General features: G+C 44.6%; 1 protein-coding gene across 1 annotated transcript in view; it reads left to right on the forward strand.

The window, feature by feature from the left end:
- Window positions 1-12,772, forward strand: part of myo10l1 (myosin X, like 1) — a gene marked incomplete at both ends in the record, with an annotated part of 60,049 nt that overhangs the window by 6,175 nt on the left and 41,102 nt on the right. The window contains one exon of the mRNA XM_079527469.1: window positions 10,486-10,644. Within this exon, the coding sequence (XP_079383595.1) occupies window positions 10,486-10,644 (159 nt within the window). The remainder of the gene's footprint in view (window positions 1-10,485; window positions 10,645-12,772) is intronic.

A 12,772-nucleotide genomic window follows, 5' to 3' on the forward strand; every position in this document is an offset into this window, starting at 1 on the left:
CCGGGACCTTCACCAAATGGACCCGAGACCTTCACCAAATGGACCCGGGACCTTCTGGACCCGGGACCTTCACCAAATGGACTTGTTCACCCGGGACCTTCACCAAATGGACCCGGGACCTTCACCAAATGGACCGGGACCTTCACCAAATGGACCCGGGACCTTCACCAAATGGACCCGGGACCTTCACCAAATGGACCCGAGACCTTCACCAAATGGACCCGGGACCTTCACCAAATGGACCGGGACCTTCACCAAATGGACTTGTTCACCCGGGACCTTCACCAAATGGACCCGGGACCTTCACCAAATGGACCCGGGACCTTCACCAAATGGACTTGTTCACCCGGGACCTTCACCAAATGGACCCGGGACCTTCACCAAATGGACCCGGGACCTTCACCAAATGGACCCGGGACCTTCACCAAATGGACTTGTTCACCCGGGACCTTCACCAAATGGACCCGGGACCTTCACCAAATGGACCCGGGACCTTCACCAAATGGACCCGAGACCTTCACCAAATGGACCCGGGACCTTCACCAAATGGACTTGTTCACCCGGGACCTTCACCAAATGGACCCGGGACCTTCACCAAATGGACCCGAGACCTTCACCAAATGGACCCGGGACCTTCTGGACCCGGGACCTTCACCAAATGGACTTGTTCACCCGGGACCTTCACCAAATGGACCCGGGACCTTCACCAAATGGACCGGGACCTTCACCAAATGGACCCGGGACCTTCACCAAATGGACCCGGGACCTTCACCAAATGGACCCGAGACCTTCACCAAATGGACCCGGGACCTTCACCAAATGGACCCGGGACCTTCACCAAATGGACTTGTTCACCCGGGACCTTCACCAAATGGACCCGGGACCTTCACCAAATGGACCCGGGACCTTCACCAAATGGACCCGGGACCTTCACCAAATGGACTTGTTCACCCGGGACCTTCACCAAATGGACCCGGGACCTTCACCAAATGGACCCGGGGCCGGGACCTTCACCAAATGGACCGGGACCTTCACCAAATGGACCCGGGACCTTCACCAAATGGACCGGGACCTTCACCAAATGGACCCGGGACCTTCACCAAATGGACCTGGGACCTTCACCAAATGGACCCGGGACCTTCACCAAATGGACCCGGGACCTTCACCAAATGGACCCGGGACCTTCACCAAATGGACTTGTTCACCCGGGACCTTCACCAAATGGACCCGGGACCTTCACCAAATGGACTTGTTCACCCGGGACCTTCACCAAATGGACCCGGGACCTTCACCAAATGGACTTGTTCACCCGGGACCTTCACCAAATGGACCCGGGACCTTCACCAAATGGACCCGGGACCTTTACCAAATGGACCCGGGACCTTCACCAAATTGACTTGTTCACCCGGGACCTTCACCAAATGGACCCGGGACCTTCACCAAATGGACTTGTTCACCCGGGACCTTCACCAAATGGACCCGGGACCTTCACCAAATGGACCCGGGACCTTCACCAAATGGACTTGCCGCTGGCTGAAGCCAATCCCTTAGCACTGGACCGACCCAAATGAAGAAGATTGGTGAAGCTGATTGGCTCTGCACATAGTGTCGCCCCCACCGCCGAGCAAGAGTAGCAGTTTTCAGTAGCATCCCCCATCCCCAATTTAATCCCCAATATTGCTCTACAGTAAAATATGGTAAAGTTAAATGAACTATGTATTTTTCTGTGTAACTCTATGGTTCTGTAAGTGACAGACCGTGGCCCAGTTCACTATATCACACACGCTGGCTCATCATAGCTGCCCTCTCTGCATAATTTAACATATACATTATTTTCCATTCAGATATTCAGATGTCATCCTGAGATTGGCTTGAGGTTTTGGCATGTGTATGTGCTTTAATGTGCTAATTGATGGTCCATCACATAACAGTGTCGCCCCAGAATAGCAGCCCTACAAGATCTCAACACCTCGCATTGAGCTTGTAGCGCTGCTATTTTTGCCGTGTAATGCCATCATGCGATCATTGCGATGAAGTATGAATCGGGCTTTAGACACACACACACACACACACACACACACACACACACACACACACACAAACACACACACACACACACACACACACACACACACACACACACACACACACACACACACACACACACACACACACACACACACACACGCTCATACTCACATGCACACACACAGACAGGTCATGTTAGATAGCAATGAGTTATCGTAATGTGACCTGGATTTCAGTTGCTAGCATTGAAGCTGCAGTGAGAGCTCACGCAAGCACAGAACACGCTTCAAACACTCTCACTGCACACGTAAATGCACACACACACACACACACACACACACACACACACACACACACACACACACACACACACACACACACACACACACACACACACTACGGTACAATAAAAGCACTCAGTGCATAGGCTACGGTTCATTCATACAGACACATGCATACACACGTACACCTGCATACGCATGCAGGCTGCAGCCATGCTTTATTGCATGCTTCTAATCAGAGTAATGGTTTGTGTGATCCAATACAGACACAACCTGCTGGATGTGGCTGCTGTGCTGATTGATCACCACATTCATTCGCCTTCACAGTTTCATATCTCCTTTGTCCTTCTGAAGACCCCCATAGATTACTCAGTCTTATAATGAAATGTTATACTGGCACACAAACTGATGCGTACACGCACATGAGAGAGAGAAGCGTAGATGTAGATATATATACTCTCTCTCTCTCCACGCCATTGCTCCTCTGTTGCATTTTGGTCTGATCTCAGGCAGTGATCCCCCAGTGATTAGGGTCAAGCCCTTTTGGCTGTGAGATACCTTCAACAGTTGTATAGTTTACTGTCACTCAATGCAAAGAATCACAAATAACAGAAAGCGTTTTTCAATATAGTTTTTCTATTTGGTGAAAAGTAATTCTAACAATATCACTAAATGCACTGTTAGTAAGTCTTCACTTTTTAAACGGTAGATTTTGGCCTTGTTATTGCTGACTAAACAACAACAGACATTATTGATGTGGAAGGCATTATGCTGACTCATATGCAATCTCTGTTCTCCCTGGCTATTTACACTCCAATGTTAAAGTGTAAGCCAATGAATATGCTGGGTTATATGACTCAAGATGGCTTACTAAAGCAGTGATTATCAACCTTTTTAATTTCTAGGACCCCCATTTTAATATGTATTAGGCCACTGACACCCATGTGATATGACGTTTTATCTCTGGGACTCCAATCAACACTGTGACATGTATAACTGTGAGAATTGCAGACCTATAATGGACCATTTGGTTCCTCTATCTATATGACGGCCGGGCTACACCAGGGCGGCCCGCGCGTGCGTTTTTTAAAATAGGACTGGACCTAAATTAAACGCACGCGCGGGGGTAAACGCGCGCGTTTTGTGCGCGAAATGCCTGGTGTAGCCCGGCCGTAAATCATTTAGCTGGGGACCACCTGGAATCCCCTCAAGGACACCTAGGTCATTATTTTCAGCCCAAAATGGATAATCAGAAAAACATTTCACAGTAAAATCCTCAGTGTTGACTTAACTTGTGAGTGTAGAAACAGATCCATTTGGTTACATTTGTATACTATCAAATATAGGCCTATTACAAATGGATTAATTTAATTAACATTCAATTATTTTACTTACCCAAAAAATATGTAAATATGGACACCTATTACTCAGGATTTTACTTTGTATCCTAATGTCCCCTCATTCTGTTCTGAACCCTAGAGCCAAATTCCAATACCCCAAATCTCGGCTACTCGCTCACTCACACTCGGTCACTCCAGCATGGCGGTGTTATGGTGAAATTGGTGACGTGCCAAAATATGTGATTCACACAACTTAGGTCTTTAAATACATGGCCTAAATACTGCTACGGTTAAACTCTGCTAATAAACAAACTGCAATGATTTACATTCGGACACTGACATTATGTGATTGTCTACATGATGGTCACATATTTCAGCAGGTCACCAAATTCACCGTAATCCCACCATGCTGGAGTGACCGAGTGTGAGTGACCGAGTGTGAGTGACCGAGTGGCCGCGATTTTGGGTATTGGAATTGGGCCTAGGCTTTCATCAGACCTGACCCCAGGGATGCAGGTCTTTTTAATAATATCATATAAGACTCTGGTGAATAGAATTATGCAGGTCTTCTCTGTTCCGCTGTAAATGTAGGTCACTGTGCCTACAGCTCTTCCTCTCCCCCCTCCTCTATGTCTTTCTCTCTCTCTCTCTCTCTCCTCTCGCTCCTTTCTCTCTATCTTCGTCTCTCTCCTCTCTCTCTAGTTAATATGTAAAGTCAGATGAAGAGAAACTGTCCCCAACGGCTCCCCTCCTGAATCATGCAAAGTAGCTCCAGACATCAGAGAGCTTTGTGAGAGCTTTTTGTGTGTGCGTGCGTGCATGCACACACAATCATGCAGGATATACCTCCGAAGACAAATTAGACTTAACTTAACCATGCTCCATTTCATGCACGGGTATTCTCTCTCCTACTATTACTCTCCCTGCCACTCTTTCTTTTTCTTTCTCCCTTGCTCTTGCTCTCCCTTTCCTCATCACTATTTCTGTCTTTTTCTGTTCCCTTTCTCTCACAAATGATAAATTATTGAACATCAACCGTCCCAGTTTACTGTAGGTAGTCGGGCTGTTGCTGGTCATGTGTATGCGTATGCACAATACATATGCACACACAGCATGCATGCTAAAAGTCACCAGTGGTCTGTGGCACAGGGGACACCAGTACAAGAATTATTTTGTCTTTTCAAAATGTATTTTAATCCCTGATAATTTCCCAGTCCACACTGTCCAGGGGCTGTATTTTAGTTATCCTAAAGTGTCCCCCCCACCGACTGCAACAAATTAGTGGTTTACAATCGATATGGCAATGGGTCATATGAATGTGACTTCCCTTGGTGCCCTGCAGTGCAAGCACTGTGCCAGTGTGCACTGTCTATGTATAAACCTCATCTTCTGTTCCTCTGTAATTTGCCCTGGATTGGAAAGCCACACTTTGCCTTCGTGATTGAAATTATTCAGTATTCATGATAGTCATGATAGTCAGAGAGAGGTCTTAGAGCCGACTTTAGTATGTGTGTGTGTGTGTGTGCGTGCGTGCTTGCGTGCGTGCGTGCGTGCGTGCGTGCGTGCGTGCGTATATATATATATATATATATATATATAGTGAAAGAGAGAGAGAGGGGGAAGGGAAGAGGAGAGGGCGAGAGATGCAGGGCAGGGCAGATGAGAAGCGAGAGGGACAAATCATTTGAGAGTGGGTTGGGGTGGGTTGAGAACAGAGGAGAGAGAAGAGTCAGTGGGACAGAGAAGGGATGAAAGAGAATTGACATGCAAAGAGAAAGGAGAAATGGGAATGATACTGATGAGTGATGTTTGAGACACAAGGAGGAATATATAATTTGAAAGGAAAGAGCCTGCCATTGGGAGGGGGGAGAGAGAGAAGAGGGCTTGGACGATTTCTGCACGCTTGTGTACTAGGTCACGCTTGTGTACTAGGTCGGTAGCTGGTTGTACAGTAGGTAGAATTCTGACTGCACAGCCACACACGACTAACATCAACCAAAAGTATGACAACAATTATGAGTCTGCCTACAGCGATGAGATCAGTTTACTGGCACTCTGGTGCCAGGATAACAGCCTCACCCTCAATGTCGACAAGACGATCAGACCAAGGAGCTGATCGTGGACTTCAGGAGGCCGAGGGGAGAGCATGTGCCCATCTTCATCGATGGAGCTGCAGTGGAAAGGGTCAGCGAGTTCAGGTTCCTTTTAGTACACATCGAGGATGAGCTCAAGTGGGACACACACCACAGCGCCCAGCAGCGACTATACTGGTTTCGCCAGTATAGGAAGGAAGAAGTATGGAGTTAGCTCCTGCATCCTCAAATTGTACTACAACAGCTCCATTGAAAGCATCCTGTCAGGCTACGTTACAGCTTGGTATGGAAAATGAGAAAACCAAATCCTACTGCGGGTGATGCAGTCAGCAGGACACATAATGGTAGGCAAGCTGGCTCCCCTCACTCTAGGAACTGTACAAGAAGAGGCAGGCAAAGCGGCCTACCGTAGTATCAAGGGACAGACTACCAGGTTTATGAATAGCTTCCACCTGGCTACGATCAGACTGTTGAACAAGGCATGGCCACCGCCTGTCAACAGGCTGGCCTTGGACTTTTGCTTTCCGCATGGAAATCCACCTAACTGTGGATTATACTAGTACACTAAAGCAACCTTTTGTGGACTGTGTGGTTGAATTTGACACACACCAATACTCTTAATATCATGTACAACACACTGATTGTACTAATGTCTGACATGAACAGTATATATATACCAGCTGCTATCCTCATGTACTTTATTTCTAAACCTAAATGCACATAATATTTGGATGGATATTCTATGTGTATATGTGTAGATACCTTGAATCTCTGGATGTTGCACAAACGCAAAGAGTACAACTCTCAGAGATGGATGACTCCAATCAAACAGACCATGTTTATGAACAGCTTCCACCCAGCTAGCATAAAATAAATTCACCCACTGTTTTACACCTGCAAACTTGCACTGATGTGACAATAATAATGATTCTGATTCTGAGCCATACAGGGCAGGATAACACATCACTCAGACAATTTATCCCAAGCACATAAAACACAAAAAGAGTCTCTCTGTTACGGCTCGCTCCCCATCTCCGCCACACCTACAGTACTGTATATGCTGTGGTGCTCAATACCCGTCAGTTCCTCTTATTTGTTGTGCACTTGGGTCACACTCTCACTGTACCTATCACACACACAAGCAAACACACACCAGGGATAGGATTAAGAGATCTAGTGAAAATAGAACACATGTTTTAATAGCAGAAGATGATAGCTGCATATTTTTTTCTTTTTGTACTCTTTTTGTTGTTGTCAATAGTGTTGCAGTATTTCATAACTCACAATACAAATGAACAAACACTCAGTGAACTCCACATGAACTATCTAATGCAGTGGTTCTAACTCCACATGAACTATCTAATGCAGTGGTTCTAACTCCACATGAACTATCTAATGCAGTGGTTCTAACTCCATGAACTATCTAATGCAGTGGTTCTAACTCCACATTAACTATCTAATGCAGTGGTTCTAACTCCACATGAACTATCTAATGCAGTGGTTCTAACTCCACATGAACTATCTAATGCAGTGGTTCTAACTCCACATGAACTACCTAATGCAGTGGTTCTAACTCCACATGAACTATATAATGCAGTGGTTCTAACTCCACATGAACTACCTAATGCAGTGGTTCTAACTCCACATGAACTACCTAATGCAGTGGTTCTAACTCCACATGAACTATCTAATGCAGTGGTTCTAACTCCATGAACTATCTAATGCAGTGGTTCTAACTCCACATGAACTACCTAATGCAGTGGTTCTAACTCCACATGAACTATCTAATGCAGTGGTTCTAACTCCACATGAACTATCTAATGCAGTGGTTCTAACTCCATGAACTATCTAATGCAGTGGTTCTAACTCCACATGAACTACCTAATGCAGTGGTTCTAACTCCACATGAACTACCTAATGCAGTGGTTCTAACTCCACATGAACTATCTAATGCAGTGGTTCTAACTCCACATTAACTATCTAATGCAGTGGTTCTAACTCCATGAACTATCTAATGCAGTGGTTCCCAAACGGTGTGCTGAGGCACACTGGTGTGCTCTGCTGTTAAACAAGTCCAGGTGTACCATGGGATTTTGTGACAACCACACATTATTATTGCAATATATACTAGAGAGATGTATGGCACTCAACTGCTCACCACAGAGCTACAGTAGAGTGAGTGTAAGTAGTACAGTGTTAGTCAAGTAAAATAGATGTATTTAAGAGCATAATGTCTGGGTGCCTACGGGTGTGCCTCTCTGTTGCTCTCAACAGACTGTATTACATCTGTTACACAAAGATGTGATAAAACGCACGCAGCCACGCACGCAGCCACGCACGCACGCACACACGCACGCACGCACGCACGCACGCACGCACGCACGCATGCACGCACGCACGCACGCACGCACACACACACACACGAACACACACACACACACACGAACACACACACACACACTGGGTGGACTTTTGCTTGAAGACTGGGTTGACATTATTGTTCTATTTTTAAACTGGACTTTGGTGAAGCGAATGAGTGACCTTTGCGTGGTACTGACATGATAATTATCTGCTAACATGTGGGTGCAGATTATGCATGTATGAGGGAGAGGAATAAGAATGTGGGTCATGAGAGAAAAATAGAGGGAAAGAGAGAGAGAGAGAAAGATAGATTAATTAGTAAAGTGCACACACAGCAAAATCCTGAGTGTTACATAATGTAACTGACAGGATCCTAATGGTCAATTCTTATAGATTTACATTACTGATTTTACTGTGAGAATATTACATTCTGTGCATACAGTACCTGTACAGGCTGTACAAGCAATGTATGGCTTTCTGGTCCTCTTTTTCTACATTTATTCAGCTATCGTACGATGAAGTATAAATTAGGCTATAGATCAATCTGTCTGTTCCGCTCTCACCCTGCCCACGTTCTCTCTCTCACACCATCCCTTGCCTTCTCTCCGTAGAGTCCCTACCATCCCTTGCCTTCTCTCCGTAGAGTCCCTACCATCACTTATTTTCCCATTCTCTCTCTCTCTCTGGCTATATCCTCCCACAGTCGGCCAACCGTCCCCTTCTGTCCCCTACTCTCTAGTTACCATGGTGACGATGGATGACATAGATGAGCTGGGGACTGTAGTTAGAGCAAAAGCTGTGAAGCTTTATCTTTTTGTTGTGTTTTCATCATGTTGCATCACAGCTAGCCTGTTAATGCTGAAACCATAACAAGCTATCTCACAATTGAATGGCTGGATTGCCATGAAACTTGCTGAGCACGTTCATGGCATGCTGTCAGGAGCATGAATCTCAGTCATTTAGGTGACCCCATGACTTTGATTCTAGTCACACCACAACAATGTTCTTGTGGACAGGATTTTTCAGTGAATCCCTGTCACCAATGAGACCAACAGTACTGTTGGTCTCCTTGGTGACGTTTATAAAGATCGCTACATGATGTACAGTATGTCCAGTGCTATTTTTGAGAAATTGCAAGTTAAAATGGACATGAATCTCATCATATTTGCCAAGTCTAAAGGCAGAGCATCTGACACAGCTTTTCAATGCAATAGTGCATGTTGATGTGAAAACCATGCTGTTACAACAATTTAACTTCAGATAGACGTCTATTTGCTATTGCATCATTTATGTCCACACAGACCCCAATGGAGCCAAATTGAATTGGCCTTTAGGATACAACCTAAATGTCATATTTGTCAGTTAGTTTAGTTATGACACTGTTCAATTACATTTCTCCATACAACCTGCCACTCTGGTGGGTGATGTAAAGTGTTATGACGTGTTATTATATACCCAGCAAGCCAAATTACGTCATAATGACGTGACGTTATGATGATGTCCTCCGGTGATGTTCAGGACGTTCAGGACGAGGCCAGATCACAGCCCATATGGGGATGATCTTTACGTCATTTCCAGGACGTCTTCACCAGTTGAAATAATATAGTTTATTCTGGGCCAGATTTGATCTGGCCTCGATCGGACTCTCTCTAGACATCCGTCGTAGTGGGCAGAATTTATGTTGGTTGAAATTAGGTGATATTCTGGGCCAGATCTGACTAGTGTTGGTTTGACTTGATCTGGCCCCAATCTAGATATCACTAATTTGTCCAGGTCCTGGCCGTGCTTGCTGGGATATGTTCCGCTCATACCTGTGCCTTTTCATACATCAACCCCAGACCATATTCATCACATACCTCAGATAGACAGAAATATGGAGGGTGCACATTTGCACTACTGAGTGCACTTTTCTAGTTGTTGTTGCTGCTGTTCTTTTATATCCCTGTTTTTCTAGTTGATTAGATTTAACTCAGAGCAGCATAGCATAATAATAATACATCAGACTTATATAGCGCTTTTCTTCGTACCCAATTACCCAAAGTCGCTTTACAAAACAAATGAAAATAAACAACTTCATTAGAAGAGAAATAGTTAAAAGGCAAAAAATAGAGCAAAGAAAAAAATAGCTAAAGCCCTAGTAATGGGTTTTTTAGATTTGTTCATTGAATAACGTGTAACTTGTGTGGAGGAGGAGTTTTGATGGAGCACATACATTATAATACAACAACACAACAAAAAGCCAGTTACAGTATCATTCGATAACACCTCCAATGCAACTAGAACACTCAACACCATTTCAGTGTATATCATCCATTAGTAATGCATCTACTAATTAATCTACCGGTATGTGTGTCCTCACCTGTGTGTCTGAACTGTGTCCAGGTGTTGTACCTGCCGCAAGCAGAGCTGACCAGGGAGAAGGTATATGCCATGGACCAGTCCAGCATCGATGGCGTGGAGGACATGTCGGCACTGGCTGAGCTACATGAAGCCGCCATTATGCACAACCTGTACCAGCGCTACCAGAAGGATAACATTTATGTAAGTGTACTGTATGTGAATGCACGTGGGCATGTGGGAGCACATTTTGCAGAGAGAGACAGATTGCACAGCGCAGTATGCAAGGTGCAAAATTAGTTTTTTGCCAATTAGACAACGTGTTATCTGAGCATTAACATTAGCGTATGGCGCAATGGGGTATAGACTTTGAATTAGTCATGGGTGTGTTTTGGGTGTTAAATTAGTGCACCTACAACATAGTGTGTGGATATTTAAAATGATGGATTTTGTAAGTTGGAGAGACAAAAATCTATTTTCTGCAGTGGAAAATTGCATTTGATGATCTATGGGAGCAGCATTAATAACGTCTTACACATCAATGATCTATGGGAGCAGCATTAATAACGTCTTACACATCAATGATCTATGGGAGCAGCATTAATAACGTCTTACACATCACGCACGTGAGGTGTAAAAAAAAACCCCACATTGGCCAGGCTGCTGTGGTCAAAATCACTGCGGTCAGAATCATAGCCTAATGTCTCCTCATGACCAAAAAACATTTGTGATATCGTGACATTTCAGGGTGTGTGTGTGTGTGTGTGTGTGTGTGTGTGTGTGTGTGTGTGTGTGTGTGTGTGTGTGTGTGTGTGTGTGTGTGTGTGTGTGTGTGTGTGTGTGTGTGTGTGTGTGTGTGTGTGTGTGTGTGTGTGTGTGTGTGTGTGTTTGCACAGGCACAGTGACACACATACATGTGTGTATGTACATTTACTGATGTCTTCCCCACATTAGCATGGTGCCCTCTCCTCTTCCAGTAATCTCTGCTTCAGGCTTTTAGTGGGAAACACAAATCATCTTATCAGATCCATCTACTATAAGTGGCCCTATAGGTACTGTGCGATATGGACTTAATGAAAGAGAAACAGAGAGGGAGATGGCAGATGATCAATTGATCTACACACAGTAAAATCCTAGTGTTCATTTACAGGTCCATTTGGTCCCGTTTCTACACTAAAGTTAAAAAAATTAATACTAGGATTTTATTTTATTAAAGAAAAGTGAAGTGCTAGAGCCCCACCACTAGAAATAAGAATCAGTTGGCAGTGTACAGTATGTACTGCAGCTCTTACATGGACATGGTAACATCATGAGTTCAGATCTGGCTCATGACCTGTGTTAAAGTCCAGGATAAACTGTTCTTTGTCCTTTATTCAGGGATGTGGTGGTCTCAAAAACATAAAGAAAACTGGTAGAAATGGACTCACAGTCTACAAAGATTTTAAGGAAGACTTAGAGTCAGTCATTAGAGTCCTTTTTTCTTGCTCAAGTGCCCAAAGTGAAGCAGCAAACATTTTGGTCCTAGGACCTTTGTCGACGAAGGTCCTAGGACTAGCACTTTGACTCTGAGCACTTTATGAGCATGAAAAAAAAGAATACAAATATATTTTCATAGTCTCTGTATAAGGAGTCTTCGTTTTGTGTATATCTTGCGCCACCCCTTACCCCAGGCTTATCCCTAAACTTATTTGGCATTTTTTACTATTTTGAAAAACATTTTAAAATAGTTAAAATATCGGTAGCCAATCTACAAGTTCACAACATGTTGATGTAGATCGACTATTGATCTAGTTTAAAATGTTTTTCAAGTTATTAAGTCCTTTTCTACCAGTTTTCCTTCATGATCTGTGTTTACATCTCCTCTATACTCCCTCTCTCCTGTCTCTCTCTCTGTTGTACTGTCTAATAATAAAGTATTAGAAATTCCTTTTGAAAAATTAATAAAAACAACTGCTGAAAATCCTAGCTTACTAGAGAACAGCCTCTGGCTGTGACCTAATCTAGATGATGAAATATTGTAGATGCAGGGATTGCACTTAAGCTGATGATAAGAATTTGCCATAGTGTATGCTGTGTGTGTGTGTGTGTGTGTGTGTGTGTGCGTGCGTGCGTGCGTGCGTGCGTGCGTGCGTGCGTGCGTGCGTGCGTTCGTGCGTGCGTGTGTGCGTGCGTGCGTGTGGGTGTGATGAGGTCAGATCAACATATGGAATGTCAGAACAGGTCAGCTCCATATATGGAGATCTACGGGTGGCAGCGGGGGCAGTGTCTTGAGTGTATAGGGTTTGATGAGGGCCCAGGTAGGGCCGGGCCTTAATTTTCGGGCCTGTTGAGA

Source organism: Electrona antarctica (genome assembly GCF_951216825.1).
Source record: "Electrona antarctica genome assembly, chromosome: 18".
Taxonomy (NCBI): Eukaryota; Metazoa; Chordata; class Actinopteri; order Myctophiformes; family Myctophidae; genus Electrona; species Electrona antarctica.